This window comes from Ranitomeya variabilis, chromosome 5 (genome assembly GCF_051348905.1).
Source record: "Ranitomeya variabilis isolate aRanVar5 chromosome 5, aRanVar5.hap1, whole genome shotgun sequence".
Taxonomy (NCBI): Eukaryota; Metazoa; Chordata; class Amphibia; order Anura; family Dendrobatidae; genus Ranitomeya; species Ranitomeya variabilis.
This window is the reverse complement of record NC_135236.1, coordinates 83,079,598-83,099,338: the sequence shown is the minus strand read 5'-3', so window position 1 is coordinate 83,099,338 and position 19,741 is coordinate 83,079,598. Positions and strand designations below refer to the sequence as shown.

Below are 19,741 nucleotides of genomic sequence, written 5' to 3'. Positions count from 1 at the left end.
AACTTTGACTTTCGGCCGGACCTGTGCTTTGCTGCGGACGTTTTTCCTTCTCTTTCAAACGCAGTCATTACTTTGGAGACAGTACCTCTTGACACTTTCTGTTACACTAGCACCTGCCATACGAGCACCAACAATTTGGCCTCTTTGAAAATCCGAGAGGTCTGCCATTGGTATCAGGTTCTCATCAATGTTCTTACAATTATGCAAAACAAACAGTTACTTTACATACACATATCACAAATAATCAACTACAAAACATTACCGTATGTCACGGTTTGCATGTATATAACATGTTCGAAGATTATGATGCCAAAACGTTAGGCGTTTCCATTATTTTGTCCAACCCCTGTGTATGTATGTATATGTGTGTGTGTGTGTATATATATATATATATATTTCTGCATGGATTAATGGATTTTGGCATAGTGCGGGATCCACCTCACTCTTCTCTCCTTTTATTGATATGACTGTGGCACAATGAATTGAGACGATTATTTAAGATAATATCTCTCTGATTCTTTGCTATGTATTTTATGTTATGATTTCTCTGGAACCAGGGAATTTTAGAGAAAACCGGTGGGGGTAGCTATGCTCAGCAATGTTCTTTTTAGAGGGTGTTATTGCTGTCCAAAACGTGGTCGAGAGCCAGTAATGGAGTTGCAGCCGTGATACTTGTGTACTGAAAATGATTACATTGTTTGATATTGCAGCTTAAGGTGCGCCGCAGTAATAAAAGCTTGCAGTACCGCCTGTCAGACAGTAGATGGCGCTAGATGACCACGAGTGACATTTCACACCGTGCAGTTGCAGTTTCATTGTTGTCGCGCTGTAAAGCAATATCCTGTAATCCACAGACTGCACCATTACCTCTATCACATGTGAATAACACAATTTATATCTTTGTTTTGCAGTAAAACCGCCCTGTTGGAGGGATTAGAAGTTGACCAGTACATGCTGGGAACATTGCTGTATATCCAGAAGTGAGTATCAGGCATATGTCGATGATCGGCCATAGTTGTCACAGGCTCCTCTATAATGATGGTTGTGTTCCTAATTCTGGACTCTCGTCATAAGGTGATGTTGTTTTCTGTGCCTTAGCTCTGATTATGAAGAGATTACTATTGATCCTTCCTGTTGCTGGAAGCCGGTCCCTGTGAAGCCGGACACCCACGTGAAGGAAGAGGCCGACGGACCAGTACTGAAGCGCTGTCGCAGCCTGAGCCCAGCACACATGGTTATGCCAAACGTTATGGAAATGATCGCGGCGCTGGGACCAAATTCTTCTCCCTTCAGTAGTATGCAGTCGGGCGGTGGAGTGCGGCCCGACTATGGCGGCCAACAGGGTGAGTAATAAGATATCGTCAAGCCGCTTTAATGTACTTCATTAATGTTCCTCCATAATTGTTAATATTAATCTTCACTTTCCATTGAGCTGAGGATTTCTATTAGGTAAATTTGGATGTCGCTCCTCGCAGGTAGGACAGGAGCAGGACTCAGAAGAAGTAATACTGAAGTTACATGAGGTTTAATGACCCAGGGACCAGTAGCAACCAAAATGGCCAGGCGCAAGTGTAGGGACACCCTGCCCATGTTCCGACCAGTGAATAGAAACCTATATGGACAGATTTTAATGCATGGCTGATCTCGGACATTTATGACACATCCTGAGAATATAGCCAGCAGATGGTTATCACCAAAAAAGAGCATGAACCGCACCTCCAAAAATCACACATTGCTCTAAAGCCGCTAGGCAAAAACCTACATAACTGAACATGAGGTTCTTAGTTTAATATTCTGATCAGACTGTACGAAGCCCACTGCCACATCACGGCAATCCTCGCAGTGGGTCCTACCACCATAGCCAGCAGATGGTTATACCAAGAATTTAATCAACCTTTATAGCCAGTCAATTGAAATATTAATCAGGTCACATAGGGGGTAGGTTGTAAACCTGTCAATGACCCTGGAAATGGCAGCCAAGAACAGTGGGAAGTTTAGACACAGTACTTGACACACCTTCAGTGTACACACATTGGTGATGGTACAACCTCCTCATGTGCTTCTTTATCCTTTCCAGGTCCGACTTTCCAGAACCAGGGTGGATTTCCTGAGGCCGGCTTCCCGTCCTCCAACCCCAGCACACCAACAATGAATGACTTCACCCCTAGTGGTCCGCCACCCATCTCCTATCAGTCTGACATTCCAAATACCATGATGGAAAAGAGCGGAGGTCCACCCTTAGCTGGCCAGGTGAGGAGAACATTGGTTTGTGGGTTGTTGTTTTTTTATTTTTCCCCCTGGGTATGAAAAAAACAAAAAACTGTAATTTGACCCTAGCCTGAATCCAAACTCCCCAACCCGGGCCTCGGGAGCCACACATAACTATTCTTTGGCTTGCAGCTGTTTGCCAAAAGATCTAGCAAATGGCTATGAAGATCAGGTCTCCAGAGGGTGACTATTGTGTGTAGCCCCAAACAGAAGAGCAGGTCGGGATACACACTGGCGTTCTAATTGGTGAGATGATGTAGTAGGCTGGTGACAGCTTTCACACGTACCGGAGACACGTAGACCCATTCAAATGAATGGGTCTGTGCACGTCAGTGTGTTTCCACGGACCATGTCTCCATGGGCAAAACACGCTGATATGTCCGTTTTTTTACAGTCAGCACGGCAAAACGTCCCGCACACATGCATACTGAGAACACACGTTGATGTCCTCCGTGTGACACGTATCGTGGAAGAAGCGCTACAGTAAGCGCTGTTCCCCAGTGGCTTTGTGCTGAAGCCAGCTCTCGTCATTCTCCCCTGCTCTGCCCGCGATCGGCACGAGCAGAGGAGAATGATGAGTTATATTAAAGTCCGAACAACATCAGGTGGGGGCTTTTGGGACTCTTACCCCCATCATCCAACACCTGCTGCCGCTAATAACTGTGACAGAAGGTGCGGATGATCGGGGTATTCCACAGCCGCCGGCTGCGATCTAAAGAAATTAAATGAATAAAAAACTCAATGTGAGTTCCCCCTATTTTCTTGAACCAACCAGACAAATCTCACAGTTGGGGGCTGCAACCCTAAGCTGTCAGCTTCTTCAAGGTTGGTTATCAAGAATAGAGGGATCCCCACGCTGTTTTATTAATTATGTAAATAAATAAAAATGGTGTGGGGTCCCCGCATTTTTGACAACCAGCCTTGCTAAAGCTCCCAGCTGGGGGCAGCTATTCTCAGGCTGGTAAGGGTCCATTGATATAGCCCCCGCAGCTGCCCAGAAAAGGCGCATCTATTAGATGCGCCTTTTCTGGCATTTTGCCCGACTCTTCCCACTTGCCCTGTAGCGGTGGCAAGTGGGGTAATGAGGGGTTAATGTCACCTTTCATCACGCCCACAGCTTGGTAATGGAGAGGCATCTATAATACACCTCTTCATTACTAATCCTATAGTTGTAATGTTAAATAAAGACACAGCCAGAATAAAATCCTTTATTTGAAAAAAAAATACAGACTCCTTTAATGTTCTAAATTAAATTAAACCATACTTACTGCATCGCCTAAATCCCCGACGCCCTTGATCTCCTATAATAAAAGTTAAATAATAAACCAACAATATACCTATACCTGTCCGTCATTGTGTCCCATGCTGTAATTAATGTCTGGGAGCTAAATAGTTTTCAACCTGGACGGTGTCAAGATGCGACCGTCCCTGCTGAAAACCACTGGTGAATGAGCTGCTGAGAGCTGTGAGCTTTTAGCAAGGCTGGTTGTCAAAAATGGGGGACACCCCACGCTGTTTTTTTTTTTTTTTAATTATTATTATTATTTAAATAATTTAAAAAAACAGCGTGGGGACCCCTCTATTCTTGATAACCAACCTTGCAGGAGCTGACAGCTGAGCGTTGCAGCCCCCAGTTGTGTTTTGTCTGGTTGGTTCAAGAAAATAGGGGGGAACCCACGTCGGGTCTTTCATTCATTTCCTTAGATCGCAGCCGGCGGCTGTAGAATACCCCAATCATCTGCACCTACTGTCACTGTTTATTAGTGGCAGCAGCACCAGCTGCCGTGGAACAACGCTTACTGTAGCGCTTCTGGCGGTTGTTCGTGTGGTACTGATGCAGCACACTGTTGCCACACGTAGTACACACACGGACATCTCCGGTACCGTGTTTTTGTTTTTTTTTTTGTTTTTTTTTTCGGGCATCGGAAATAAACAGACGTGTGAAACTGGACTAAGGTGGTAAACCCTAGGTGCAAGTATACAGTCTTGGTGTGATATCTGGTGTCACTATGCTGGGGGAGGCGGATGGCACTGCTCGAGGGGCACTCTGGATGTGGCTCATGCCGATCTCTCAGAGCTGAATGGTGGTACTCATGGTAAGAAAGGTTGGGGGTTACTGTTCGGTCATCACTATCACATAGGACTAGACTTTTCCTCTGCAGGTTATTTGGCAACCATTTAAATGAATGTATGTGCCAGGCATGTCAGATTGGCTCGTAGATGTCCCCTCTGTGATATTCTTGCACCAAAGCAGAGTGTATGGGAATGGGATACCATTTTGTGACGACCTCATTTAATATCTGTGGGAGACTTCGGTGAAAAAAAAAAAAATTAAGTTTGAACTTTTACCTGAAGCTGAGATGATTACTGCGAGTTTTCTTGCGATTCAGCATTTATCACTGGGTATAAAATCTCATCAGTCCTATTCTTTGACTGTTTTTTGGAAACTCTCAAGTACTACTTATTTCTCTGTCCCCCATGACGGCACCACGGAGAGAGGGGATCCGCCCACCAAGGACAGGAAACCTACAGATAAAAAGGCGGTACCTCTCTCCCGCATCAGTTTGGTTTCCTGTCCTTGACGGGACCTGCAGCAGATCTTACCTCAGATCGTCGTTGGATTCCGGGGCCAGTCAGACCGGTTCAGGCAGCGGGGGTCCCTGGCTAGGCTGGGCCACCCGATGCGCCACCGCTGGGATCAGTGGGTCTCTAGGGTGAGCGGGGGACCGCAGCAGCAGCGCTGCGGCTCCTAGAGGAATCCTCACTACGTGGGGGTTCCACATGGCACACACCCACGCGAAAAACCACGGGGAGGGGTCCCTCCATAGGTGGAGCACGGCGCGGCAATGCGCGCGTGAACGGCGCACCAGGAAGCATCAAGCGGCATGGGGCCGCACTTCCGGGTTAGTAACGTGCATGCGCGGGTGCCGCAATGCCTGCTGGTCGAAGCAGGGCATTCTGGGCGGCGCAAGGCTTGCTGGGACGGTGCGGTGCATGCTGGGATTCGCGCATGCGCACAACCTAGCGTCAGGAAGCGCGCGGAAACCGGCGCGCTGAGTATTTAAATGGGGGGCTGTCTCCCTGGCTAGTTGCTCTAATGGAGTACAGCCAGCGTTCCCCTGCAACTATGAGTGACCCCGAATTGCAGGGTTCACCAGCGCAGGCACCGCAGCAGCAGCAGAAACGCCGGCAGCAGGGGCAAGCAACCTCTCATGTCCAGCGGCGTGCAACTGGAGCACGGTCTGGATCTCAGCACAGCAAAAATTCTAGTGCTGCATCCGGATCGAAGGAGCACCATACTGTCGATACGGACCATCCACAGCCGGTACTGAGGGTACACAGGTGGTGAGTGATCTCCGTGAATGCTCCGGCTAATAGAGCCTACTTTTCTCTTGTTGTTTTAGGGAAGGAAGAGCGCAGGGATGTCCAAACATAGGATCTGCGCGCTTTGTAAGGAAGATTTACCGGCCTCATGGGAAAAAAGACTATGTAAATCCTGTATGGAAGAGACCCTCTGTGAAGGGCTTCCAGGGTTCGCCACAGAACTCAAAACATTAATTAAAACTCAGGTGGAAGATACCTTTAAGTCTCTCCAGGAGGGTAAAAAACGTAAAAAAATTAAACAAAATGTCCCTATATCTGACTCTAGTGCCTCAGATAGTGGGGAGATTAGTTCAAATTCCTCAGATTCTTCATCATCCTCTTCATCATCCTCTTCTCAGAGAGGTCGTAGTTGTTTCCCATTAGAAGAAACAGACTCCCTAATTAAAGCAGTCAGAAGTACCATGGGCCTCGCTGATTCCCACACTAAAAAATCAGTCCAAGATATCATGTTCGGTGGACTGGAGCAGAAAAGAAGGGTGTTTCCCCTTAATGATAAAATACAAGCCTTAACCCCTTCCCGACATTTGACGTACTATCCTGTCGAGGTGGGGTGGGCCCGTATGACCGCCGACGGGATAGTACGTCATGCCCTTTAATGCGACACCGCGACTTAAGTCGCGGTGATCGCATTAAAATTCCGATGCCATCTTACCGTACGGAAGATGGCCTCGGCATTTCGGGGTATGGCGCCGCCCCCCCGGCCTCCCGATCGCTGTGATTGGCTGTTCAATTCTGAACAGCGAATCACAGCCTTTCTCACTGTTTCAGCCAATCAGATTGGCTGAAACAGTGAGGTCCCAGGCTAGGATCGAGTACCGATGTACTCGATCCTGGGGCCGGTGCCTGGCAACGCCAGGCACTGGCCAGAACCCCCCGGATTGGCGCGATCGACGATCATATCGATCGCGCCAATCGCAGGGCACAGCGGCGGTGTTACCGCGCTGTGCCCTGCCTGTAACGCGCTCCGCAGCCCCCTCTGCTCTCCTGTGCCCTGCCTCCTTGTGCTCCGGATCCTGCAGGTGTGATTGGCGCGATCGATGTGATCGTTGATCGCGCCAATCACAGGGCACAGCAGCGGTATGACCGCGCTGTGCCCTGATGGTGACCTGCCGGTCACCTGCTGGTCACTTGCTGGTGACCTGCCGGTAACCTGCCTATGACCGGAGCTGTGAGCTCCGATCATAGGCTGGTGCCTAGCAACACCGGCGTCACCAGGGCCTCCCCTGATTGGTGGGATCGATGTGATCATCGATCCCACCAATCACAGGTCACAGCAGCGGTGTGACCGCTCTGTGACCTGTGTCACCTGTCCCTGACCTGTCTGACCGCTCTTCAGGAATCCTCACACTTGGTGAGGGTTCCTGCAGAGCGGTCACGCTGTCAGATCCCCCTCCTGTGCTGAGACTTGTGGTGCCACAGTAGCCTGTGACACCATAATTCTCGCTAAAAAAACAAAAGAAAGAAGACAGAAGAAAGAAGAGAGACTACAACCGTAAGTGATACCCCGATCCCGGCACGATCTTTCTTACCCCCCCACCCCCATCCCCCCTTCCCCCTCCACCCTCACTTTGCGCCGCGTCCGTCCGTGCCCAAATTTAGCAGCCGCCGAGCGTTGATTGGTGACGCAGTTCACCGATCAACACTCGTGCTCGCTTTTCTTTTTCACCCCCCTTAGTGCCGCCGAGCGTTGATTGGTGACGCAGTTCACCGATCAGCACTCGTGCTCACTTTTCTCCTCCACATCCCCGTCCACGCACCCCACCGCTGCGTCTGAACCCGTGCCTTTCGTTTCTTTTTTTTTTTCACACATCCCCATCCACGCACCCCACCGCTGCATCTGAACCCGTGCCTTTCGTTTCTTTTTTTTTTTTTCCACATCCCCGTCCGCGCACCCCGCCACTGCGTCTGAACCCGTGCCTTTCGTTTCTTTTTTTTTTTTCACACATCCCCATCCACGCACCCCACCGCTGCATCTGAACCCGTGCCTTTCGTTTCTTTTTTTTTTTTTTCCACATCCCCGTCCGCGCACCCCGCCACTGCGTCTGAACCCGTGCCTTTCGTTTCTTTTTTTTTTTTTTTTACACATCCCCGTCCGCGCACCCCGCCACTGCGTCTGAACCCGTGCCTTTCGTTTCTTTTCTTTTTTTTCACACATCCCCATCCACGCACCCCGCCTCCGCCGCCGAACTTTGATAAGTGACTCGGTTCACTTATCAGAGCTCTCGTGCCTGGTGTTTTTTCCACATCCCCATTCACACACCCAGCAGGCGCCGAACTTTGATAAGTGACGCAGTTCACTTATCAGAGCTAGGGCCTGCTGTTTTAGACTTTTCCTTTCACAGGTATTTTTTTTTCCCTATTTGCTTTTTTTCTTTTACTTTTCAGAAGTTTGCACCAAACACTATCCCCCCCCCCCCCACACGTACACATAGTTCCAATAAATTGCACCCAAGCACCATACTCATACAAAAAATGTCCCGTTCGTCCCAGCAGCGCTATTCAGCAGAGGAGGCATATTCTTTTCTTGCCTCCGACACTGATAGCGAGGGAGAGGATCCCACATTCCTTTACTCTTCAGATTCTTCATCCTCTTCCTCCTCCTCCTCCTCATCTTCCTCCTCGGGTCCTGCGGAACCACCTCGCAGACGCCCCAGGAGAGAAGATGACGCAGCACCCACTCCTGAAGATGAACCAGCGCGCCCTTCTTCGGACCCCATATGGACCTCGCCCCCCAAAAATTACGAGCCACTGATTCCTGATTTTGTGGCAGAATCAGGAATCGGGTTTGACACCACCGGCCTCACAGAAATAGACTTTTTCAAAGTCTTTTTCTCTGAGGATTTTATTAACCTCATGGTGGAGCAAACTAATTTGTACGCTCGGCAATTTTTGGAGCAAAACCCCAGTTCATCATTTTCTAACTGGTCTCCTGTAGACGCAGTAGAAATGATGCAGTTTTGGGGCCTGGTCCTCCACATGGGGATCGTGAAGAAGCCAGACCTTCGGCAATATTGGAGTGTGGATATTTTATATAACACTCCAGTGTTCCGAATGGTCATGGCTCGGACGCGTTTTGAGGCCATCCACAAATTCCTGCATTATTCCGATAATGCACAGTGTCCCGCACGAGATGACCCCAATTTTGACCGTCTGTTCAAAGTTCGGCCGGTCATCGAACACTTCAGCAAAATGTTTGCTGAAGTGTACGTGCCCAAAAGGGACATCTGTGTGGATGAGTCCTTGGTTCATTTTAAGGGGCGGCTCAGATTCCGTCAATACCTGCCCAGCAAAAGGGCCAGGTACGGAATCAAACTCTACAAGCTGTGTGAGAGTACCTCAGGGTACACCCACAGCTTTAGAGTTTACGAAGGGAAGGACAGCAGGATTGAACCGCCTGAGTGTCCCCCTGTCTTGGGAGTGAGTGGGAAAATAGTGTGGGATTTGGTGCACCCACTGCTGGATAAAGGTTATCACCTCTACACCGATAACTTTTATTCCAGCATCCCACTCTACAAATCCCTCTCTGCGCGAGGTACCGCAGCCTGCGGTACTGTCCGCAAAAATCAGAGAGGCCTCCCAATGACGCTACTTGGGCAGATGCTCAGAAAAGGTGAGAGCAAAGCCCAATGTAGCGACCACCTGCTGGTGGTCAAGTACAAGGACAAGAGGGATGTCCTTCTGTTGACCACCATACACGGTGATGGCAGCGCCCTCAGCACTGTACGGGGTACCTCTACACAGGTCTGCAAACCGGACTGTGTACTGGGGTACAACAAAAACATGGGGGGCGTTGATCTCTCCGATCAACTCCTCCAACCGTACAGTGCTTTGAGGAAGGCCAAGGTGTGGTACAAAAAGCTGTCGGTGTACATCGTACAAATGGCAATGCTTAACGCGTTCCTGCTGTCACGATGTGCACGCCACACCGATACGACGTACCTTCAGTTCCAGGAGGTAGTGGTTAAGGCCCTGATGTTTGGCACGAGGGAAGGAGCGGGCCCCAGTACTTCCGGAACTGAGGGTGCTCGTATTGTACCAGGTCAGCATTTTCCCGGGGGTGGTCCCGCCAACTGGTAGGAAAGGTAAGCCGCAAAAAAGGTGCCGAGTGTGCTACAAACGAGGAGTACGCAAGGACACCATCTATCAATGCGACACCTGCCCCGACAAACCTGGCCTGTGTATGAAGGACTGCTTCAAATTGTACCACACCTCCATGCACTACTAATTAGGAACCAGTAGATTAGTTCCAAAGAGGGGGCACATCTAAGTAAGTTCCATGGGGGTCTAGGTTCCAAAATGATGTCACTTGTGGGTTTTTTTTACTGTTTAGGCACATCAGGGGCTCTGCAAACGGAACATGACGCCCTCAGAACCAGTCCATCAAAGTCTGCATTCCAAATCGTCACTGCTTCCCTTCTGAGTCCCGAAGTGCCCAAACAGTTTTTTCCCACATATGGGGTACCAGCGTACTCAGAACAAAATGGACAGCAACTTTTGGGGTCCAATTTCTCTTGTTACCCTTGGGAAAATAAAAAATTGGGGACTGAAAGATCATTTTTGTGGGGAAAAAATAGGATTTTTTATTTTCACGCCCGGGCGTTATAAACTTTCGTGAAGCACTTGGGGGATAAAAGTGCTCACGACACATCTAGATAAGTTCCTTAGGGGGTCTAGTTTCCAAAATGGGGTCACTTATGGGGGGTTTCCACTGTTTAGGCACATCAGGGGCTCGCCAAACACGACATGGCATCCGATCTCAATTCCAGCCAATTTTAGCTTGAAAATGTCAAAGGGCGCTCCTTTCCTTCTGAGCCCTGCCATGCGCCCAAACAGTGGTTACCCCCCACATATGGGGTATCAGCGTACTCAGGACAAATTGGACAACAACTTTTGGGGTCCAATTTCTCCTGCTACCCTTGAGAAAATAAACAATTGGGGACTAAACGATCATGTTTGTAGAAAAAATAGGATTTTTTATTTTCACGCCCGGGCGTTATAAACTTTCGTGAAGCACTTGGGGGATAAAAGTGCTCACGACACATCTAGATAAGTTCCTTAGGGGGTCTAGTTTCCAAAATGGGGTCACTTATGGGGGGTTTCCACTGTTTAGGCACATCAGGGGCTGGCCAAACACGACATGGCGTCCGATTTCAATTGCAGCCAATTTTAGCTTGAAAATGTCAAACGACGCTCCTTTCCTTCTGAGCTCTGCCGTGCGCCCAAAAAGTGGTTCTCCCTCACATGTGGGGTATCAGCGTACTCAGGACAAATTGGGCAACAACTTTTAAGGTCCATTTTCTCTTTTTACCCTTGGGAAATTAAAAAAATTAATTGCTGAAAGATCATTTTTGTGACTAAAAAGTAAAATGTTAATTTTTTCCTTCCATGTTGCTTCTGCTGCTGTGAAACATCTGAAGGGTTAATAAACTTCTTGAATGTGGTTTTGAGCACCTTGAGGGGTGCAATTTTCAGAATGGTGTAACTTTTTGGTATTTTCTGCCATATAGACCCCTCAAAATGACTTCAAATGTGAGGTGGTGCCTAAAAAAAATGGTTTTGTAAATTTTGTTGTAAAAATGAGAAATTGCTGTTCAAATTTTAACCCTTATAACTTCCTTAAAAAAAAAAAATTTTTGTTTCCAAAATTGCGCTGATGTAAAGTAGATATGTGGGAAATGTTATTTATTAACTATTTTGTGTCACATAACTCTCTGGTTTAACAGAATAAAAATTCAAAGTTGGAAAATTGCGAAATTTTCAAAATTTTCGCCAATTTTCCTTTTTTTTCACAAATAAACGCAAGTGATATCAAAGAAATTTTACCACTATCATGAAGTACAATATGTCACGAGAAAACAATGTCAGAATCGCTAAGATCCGTTGAAGCGTTTTGGAGTTATAACCTCATAAAGAGACAGTGGTCAGAATTGTAAAAATTGGCCCGGTCATTAACGTGCAAACCACCCTTGGGGGTGAAGGGGTTAATAAATAAAGAATGGAAAAAAACTTTAAGAAAGGCCCTACTTACACCCAAAAGGAAATACCCTTTTGAAGACCCTGCATGCTCCTTTTGGGAAAAAGCACCTAAATTAGACGTAGCAATCGCTAAAGCATCAAAAAAGTTTGCCCTACCTTTTGAAGACATGGGGGTCTTAAAGGATCCCATGGATAAAAAAGCAGATGCTTTCCTAAAAAGTTCCTGGGAAGCAGCAGGAGGAGGCCTAAAACCAGCGGTGGCCGCAGCTTGCACGTCCCGCTCCCTTATGGTGTGGCTTGATCAGCTGGAATCCCAGCTCAAGGACAAAACATCCAGAGACAGTATACTGAATACCCTACCAGTAATGAAAGGGGCAGCCGCTTTTTTGGCCGATGCGTCAGCAGACTCCATCAGGCTTTCGGCCAGGTCAGCGGTGTTCTCCAATGCAGCCAGAAGAGCCCTCTGGCTCAAATGTTGGCCCGGAGACCTCCAAACAAAGGCTAAACTTTGTAATATTCCGTGTGAGGGAGAATTTCTTTTCGGCTCTACTCTGGATGATATTTTGGAAAAGGCAGGAGACAAAAAGAAGTCCTTTCCCGTCCTGCAATACCCATCTTATAAACGTCCTTTTCGGAGTAAAAAATTCTTCCGTAGGAAGCCACCTAGACCACAGGACAGATGGGAAGACAAAAAGAATAAGAGCAAAGGATTTATCTTCAACAAAAGCCCCACCGATCCCAAAAAACCCGCACAATGAACTTTTGCCCCAGGTGGGAGGAAGATTGTCCCTATTCCTCTCAGCCTGGGAAAAGATAACCAGCAGTGCCTGGATTCTGGATTTGGTACAGTCGGGACTAAAATTCAAATTTCTTACATTCCCTCAGCCGTCCTTCCTGGTGACATCCCAGAGAGCTTCTCCACAGGAGCGGATAGCTCTGGAACAGGAAGTCACAACGTTGCTAGACAAAGGGGTTCTTCTGGAGGTCCCTCTCCGAGAAAGAGGGAGAGGGTTCTACTCTCCGATTTTTCTCAGGAAAAAGCCAGACGGATCTTTCAGGACGATTATCAATTTAAAAAATTTAAACAAACACCTGATTGTGGAACCTTTCAAAATGGAAACAATAAAGACAGCAGTCAAAATGTTGTTTCCGCATTGTTTCATGGTAGTGCTCGACTTAAAGGACGCATACTACCACGTCCCCATTCACAAAGACTTCCAAAAATTCCTCAGGGTGGCAATCGAAATAGAAGGGATGGTAAAGCATTATCAGTTTACAGCCCTCCCGTTCGGTCTCGCAATAGCCCCACGGGTATTCACCAAATTGATAGCGGAAGTCATGGCAGACCTGAGGAAACAGAACACCCTAATCGTCCCATACCTGGACGATTTCCTGATAATAGGCAACTCCCCCCAACATTGCAAAAACCAGCTAAAATTAGTTATGGACTCTTTGGAAAGCTTGGGGTGGCTCCTGAATCTGAAGAAGTCCAGACTAATACCGAGTCAGATTCAGGAGTACCTGGGGATCACGTTGGATTCCATCTCCCAGGAATGTCGCCTACCCCAAGAAAAGATCCAAAAAGTGGTGGGGTTAGTGTCCAGGGCAAGAAATCTCCCCTCTATATCACTTCGAGAGGCAATGTCTCTCCTCGGGTCCATGACAGCCTGCATTTCTGCCGTCCAATGGGCCCAGTCACATACAAGGGAACTGCAATGGCAGACATTAGCGGAAGAAATTTCCCTGAAGGGAAATTTAGAAGGTCGGTTCACCTTCTCATTAAACACAATTCTCTCGCTAGATTGGTGGACAAAAGACAGCAACTTGGGCCGCGGTCTACCATGGGTGATCCCAGTGTCAAAAGTGGTAACCACAGACGCAAGTCCCTTCGGCTGGGGGGCTCACCTACACGATCTAGTAGTTCAGGGGACATGGTCAGACGACGTAAAAGAAGCATCCTCCAACATGAGGGAGTTACTGGCAGTAAAATTCGCCCTTACAGAATTCCAAAAACCCCTTCACTCACATCATGTAAGACTGTTTTCAGACAACAGAGTGGTAGTGGCCTACATAAACCATCAGGGGGGAACACACTCTCAACCACTGATGGAAGTCACACATTCAATCTTACAGAAGGCCGAGGAAAATTTAGCATCCTTGACGGCACTTCACATAAAAGGGGTGGACAATGTCAAGGCAGACTACCTAAGTCGGGTCTGCCTAAAACAGGGGGAATGGGAACTGAACCAGTCCATATTCAATCGAATAACGGAGATGTGGGGGGTTCCGACAATAGATCTCTTCGCGAACAATCTAAATTGGAAGGTGACCCCCTTTTGTTCCATAAACCCAGCAGGGAACCCGGTGGCGCTAGATGCTTTCATGATTCCTTGGAAGCACAAACTGGCTTATGCGTTTCCCCCTATCACACTGATACCAGCGGTTCTGAGGAAAATAAGGGAGGACAGCGCCCGGGTGATATTGATTGCCCCTTACTGGCCGAAGATAACTTGGTTTTCCTGGGCCAGAAGGATGTCCATAACAGACCCTTGGATACTCCCAGACCTGCCCAATCTCCTATTCCAGGGTCCAGTATCACACCCGCAGGTAGCGAGCTTACACATGACAGCTTGGAATTTGAGAGGGGGTTACTGATAGAGAAAGGCTTTTCTCAAGGTCTAGTGTCAACTCTCTTAAAAAGTAGAAAATTAACAACTACCAGACAGTATGGTAAAATCTGGAAGAAATTCCTCTCTTCCTCAGGGGCAAAAATCTCCGAAGGAATCCCTCTCAAATTAGTGTTAGAATTTCTGCAAAATGGGCTGGAAAAAGGCCTAGCCACTAATACACTGAAGGTTCATATTGCCGCACTGGGGGCACTGTTTAATTATAATCTAGCAAAGAATCGTTGGGTATCCAGATTCATTAAGGCGGCAGAAAGGTCTAGGCCTCTACCCTCACGTAGAGCCCCACAGTGGGACTTAAATCTAGTTCTTACGGCCCTCACCAAAGCACCCTTTGAGCCCTTAAAAGAACTTCCCTTAAAGATTCTATCCTTTAAGACCTCCCTTTTGGTAGCCCTCACTTCAGCTCGAAGAATTAGCGACATACAAGCCTTGACAGCCGGGCCACCCTTCACACTAATATTAGAGGACAGGGTGGTGTTAAAAACTGATCCGGCATACTTACCAAAAGTGGCCTCCCGGTTCCATAGGTCCCAAGAGATCTCTCTTCCCTCCTTTTGTCCTGACCCTAAAAACGAGGGGGAAAAATTACTACACACATTGGATGTTAGAAGGTGTCTCATCCATTACCTGGAGGCTACTAGGGAGTGTAGAGAGGAAGGTTCTCTCTTTGTGTGTTTTCAGGGCCCTCGAAAAGGCCTCCAAGGGTACGTTGGCAAGATGGATCAGAGATGCCATCAATCTCGCATATACTTCAAGTGGGATGACAGCTCCAGGGGAAGTTAAAGCTCATTCAACCAGGGCGATGGCGGCTTCCTGGGCAGAGAGAGCCGGAGCGACAATAGACCAGATATGTAAAGCTGCTACTTGGTCTTCACCCTCAACTTTCTTTAGGCACTATCGGTTGGACTTAAATTCTTCTTCAGACCTTACCTTTGGTAGAAGGGTTCTGGAAGCGGTAGTCCCTCCCTAATGTAGACAGTCTCTGCAATTCTCTCCGTGGTGCCGTCATGGGGGACAGAGAAAATAGTAGTTACTCACCGATAACGGTGTTTCTCTGAGCCCATGACGGCACCCGTACATTCCCTCCCTCACGCGTGGGTGTGCACACATTTATAATGTTTAGTTATGTATATGATCTATAAACACGCGGTATCTTTATTAAAGGTTTAGTAATGTAGTAACATTTGTGATCGTTAACCTGATGTTCCCTTTATACTCTGTAAACAAACTGATGCGGGAGAGAGGTACCGCCTTTTTATCTGTAGGTTTCCTGTCCTTGGTGGGCGGATCCCCTCTCTCCGTGGTGCCGTCATGGGCTCAGAGAAACACCGTTATCGGTGAGTAACTACTATTTTTTGCATCTTTTTTATTTTTTATAGGTTGCTCCTACGGGGCGGATAGAAGCGTCGCACAATCCCTCGCAGTCTCTTCATATCTCCAGTCTCAGCAATCAGTCACCGCAGCAGCAGCTTCACCATCGGAATCAGCAGCGGCAACAAATGGCCCAGCCCGGGAACGATCTGACATTTAACCCGTCGGTGGGGATCCCCTCTGCAGGCGACGTAACAGAACCTTCTCTTGATGTAAGATTTTTTTTCCTCTTTTTTTATTTTTTTTTATTTTTAGTCTGTCATTGCCCTATCTATTCTGTCTTCTAATACGTCCCCCATCATCTCTACTTTCCAGCTTCTCCCTGAACTGACAAATCCAGATGAGCTGCTATCATACCTCGGCCCGCCGGACCTTCCAAGCAGCGGAAATGATGACCTTCTGTCCTTGTTCGAAAACAACTGATTCAAGATTTTAAGTTTTTTTTTTTGTTTGTTTGTTTTTTTTAATTTTCCTTTTTTTTTTTTTTTTGAGTTTTTAATCTTCATGCCCAACTTTTAATAAAAATAGATGATGGGAGCAGTGCTGAGCACAAGACTTGATCTGGATACGAACAATTCACCTCCACAGATGAATCCAGACTCTTCAGATCATTGCACTAATGAAAGCCTGCAGCACTGCTCCCCCGGAAGCTTTAGAGAGACTCTCTGCAGATCAGAAGTTTTGTGAAATTGTTGACTATGTTAAATGATATCTGCAGATCTCCATTTCAAAGAAACCAGCAATGTTCCTCTTGTTAATACCTCCGCTACCAGGCGCCGTGTATGTCGGCTTTGTCTGCTGACTCGTGTATATGCCCATTCTTTCCCTTTTTTTTTTTTCTTTTTTTTTTTTGTTTTTGGTCCCCTATTATGTCACAAAGCACCAGCCTGAGAAGGAAAACAAAAGTTTGGTTTGTTGCAGGGTTGGTAGCCCATTTTATTATAGGGTGACCCCCTCCCCCAACCTGGAGGAGACAGAAGCAAAGAGCACAACGCAGGTGTGTGTACGAGACTACACATGATTTTTTTTTTATTTTATTTTTTATTTTTTTTTCCCCCCCTTTTTGTAATGTAAAGATACACACTTTGTGTGTATACTTGTATAATATTGCCGATCCATTAGTCATAACTCATTCCTTTTGTGGGGGTGGGAGGGTGGTTTGGTTATAATGGACACTATAAGATCTTAGTGACACACTTCATTATATTTCCTACAATCTCAGCCATCGTCTGAGGCGACTTTGCTACATATATCTATATTATTATACAGGAAGTTACCCCCTGTAGTAATGTGTCCTTGTCGTTGTATGTTATTTCCATTATGAAAGCTTCAGTAGCTTGAGCAGCGCCACCCACTGTACATGCAATAAACACGGGCCTGCAGCCTTGCAACCCCTGCATTATTCGCTCTGCAGCAGAGCAGGGATCTGTGTACAGTATATAAATATATATTTATATATATGTTTTTGTCTGATACTATCACATAACCGCGGGAAAAATGCAGCATGTACAAAAAAAACTCCTTACGTCTACTGGCACCGCGATGGGGGCAATCTTGGTGCCCTATGTCAGCGAAATGAGGCACAATATACCTGATGCTTCGTTTATGAGCAATGTTAAAAGGGGACTGATGTAGGTGTATGCCTCTTCGATTTGCATAAACCATCTACAATGCTGCAGAGACCCACCACCGATCAGCCATAGTCATGTTTTATTTATTGTTTTAGTTTATTTCTGGACTTTTTTTGTTTCTGGATTTTAAAGGAAAAAATAAATGAATAAGAATCCCACAAATTTTGTTTTCAAATAAGCCATGAAGGAGTGAGGTGCGGCCAAAAAACAAAAAAAAGGGACCACCGGTTGTACATGAGGTCCGCAACCTTGCTCCTCAGCGACTGAAGTACAGATTTAATGCAAAGCCAAAAAAAAAAATAAATGAATGATGACTCTTTTTCCAGACACATGCAAACAGGCCAGGGATATATCATACTGGTGAGTGTGGTGAAATGTCGGGGTTTCTATTTAAATATCTAGGGTTTGTGCTATGTGCTGGAAAAAAATGTGCGTTTTGCATAAATAAAAAAATATATATCTCTATATATTGAAACAATGGCCTCGTGTGGTTGTTTAGTATGTTTGTGTAGGTAAGGTAGTGTGCAGAAGTTTTAGGCTGGTGTAAAATAATGAAAATTTTTTAAGTATTAATAGTTTGCATTTTTGTTAATTGATAAAATAAAGTGAATGTAAGAAAAGAGAAATCTAAATCCCATCAATATTTAATGTGACCACCTTTTGCCTTTACAGCAGCTTTATTTCTTCTTGGTACACTTGTACAAAGTTTTTGAAGGATTACCGCAGAGAGATTGTTCCAAACATCATGGAGAACTAACCACAGACCTTCTGTGGACGTCATTTGTGCAATTCATCCCCTCCAGGACTTCTCTTCTTAAAGCAGAAGACAGTTCTTATTGACATTGGTTCCAAATTTATTCTTCAACAACAGTGACCCCATACCTACATCTAGAAGCCTCCTTGATGCTGTTGCATGACAAATAAGTATCTGCCTGTATTTCTCAGCTTTGAGGATACCATTAATTCTGACCAAATCTCTGACTTATTTGACTAAAATGTAGTCCCAAGTTTGCCAGGACCCTCCACCATGCTTCACTGTTCTGCAGACACATTATTGTACCACTCTCCAGCCTTTCGGAGAACAGCCTGCCTTCTTTTAAAACCAAATATTTCACATTTTGACTCATCAGTCCAGATCACCTGCTGCCATTTTTCTGCACTTCATTTCCCAGATTTTCATGAATACTTGAGGATCTTGGCCTTGTTTCCACGTTGCAGGTATAGCTTTTATTTGGCTGGAATTCTTCCACGAAGACCACTTTTGGCCAGACTTCTCATAATTAGGAGAGGAGTACAGCTGGGTCCCACGGTTTGATACAAGTTCTGAGCTGATGGCACTGCTGGACATCTTTCTGATTTCGAAAGGAAGTAATCATGATGCGTCTTTCATCTTCTGCACAAAGTTTTAATGGCCGATGTCATATATGATCGTCAACGTTGACTATTTCTTAATTCTTCTATGAAAGCGTGAACAGCTCATTTTGAGATCCCAGTCCGCTTTTAAAACTTTAGATGAGACCTTGCTGATGCAGTATAACTAGTTTTGTTTTATTGCTGCACTCATTCTCTGCTATGGTTTATGACCTGATCGTGAAACTGTCTTCCACAACCTCACCTTTTGTATAGTGCTTGCCCAGTTTAAAGGGACTCTGTCCGCACAGAATGACCAAACGAAGCACCGCCGCGAAGTGCTAGATGGCGGGGGCTGAACATTTAAACACCCGTTCCCACCGGCTTGCTTTCCCTCTCTCAACCTATCCCTGACTATGAACAAGTGTACCTAGAAGAATGGAAGCAGTTTTGAAAGCAAACGACGGTCACACCAAATATTGATAGGATTTAGATGTCTCTCATGTTAATTAACTTTTAATTTTAATTGATGAAACTATATAAACTATTAACACTCTTGAAAGCCTTCTTGGTTTTATAGCCCTTTTCCACACCTGTCTAAAACTACTTCTGCACAGTACTGTATATGTGGAGTATTCAGGCGAACACATCTGACATTCCATAAACCTGTGATATCATTGTTTTTAAAAAGGGACTTTTCTATTGTCTTTCCATTGAAATGAATTACAGTATTTTTTTTTTTTTTTTTTTTTTTTAAATAAAGGATCAAACACTTTAGGGTACGTTAAGGACTCATTCAGATGTCACATCTTTAAATTTGTTGTTCTCTCAAATGATCGCAACGTGCCTAGGAGCTGGGTAAGGAGAGCAACTCCAAATCTTGGTGCTCTCTCCACCATACTTTACAGTTCCACTTTTGTCTCACCTGTCAAAAGGCCTTGACAAACTTGATGGGCTGCAAATTTTGGGGACACCAGCAGCTCATTTTTGTTGTGCCCTTCCATGAACGCTATTCTTGGTCAGCGTTTTCTAAGGGTATGTGCACAGGGAGTTTGCCATCACCTTTTTGGGTTC

At 46.2% G+C, this 19,741-nt stretch overlaps 1 protein-coding gene across 3 annotated transcripts in view; it reads left to right on the top strand.

The window, feature by feature from the left end:
* ZMIZ2 (zinc finger MIZ-type containing 2) overlaps window positions 1–17,789 on the top strand; it is a 58,485-nt gene extending 40,696 nt beyond the window's left edge. For all 3 annotated transcript variants that reach the window (XM_077262748.1, XM_077262747.1, XM_077262749.1), the window contains exons 15-19: window positions 912–980; window positions 1,099–1,343; window positions 2,078–2,250; window positions 15,695–15,898; window positions 16,002–17,789. In XM_077262748.1, the coding sequence (XP_077118863.1) occupies window positions 912–980; window positions 1,099–1,343; window positions 2,078–2,250; window positions 15,695–15,898; window positions 16,002–16,109 (799 nt within the window). In that variant the 3' untranslated portion in view covers window positions 16,110–17,789. The remainder of the gene's footprint in view (window positions 1–911; window positions 981–1,098; window positions 1,344–2,077; window positions 2,251–15,694; window positions 15,899–16,001) is intronic.
* Window positions 17,790–19,741: the final 1,952 nt, after the last annotated feature.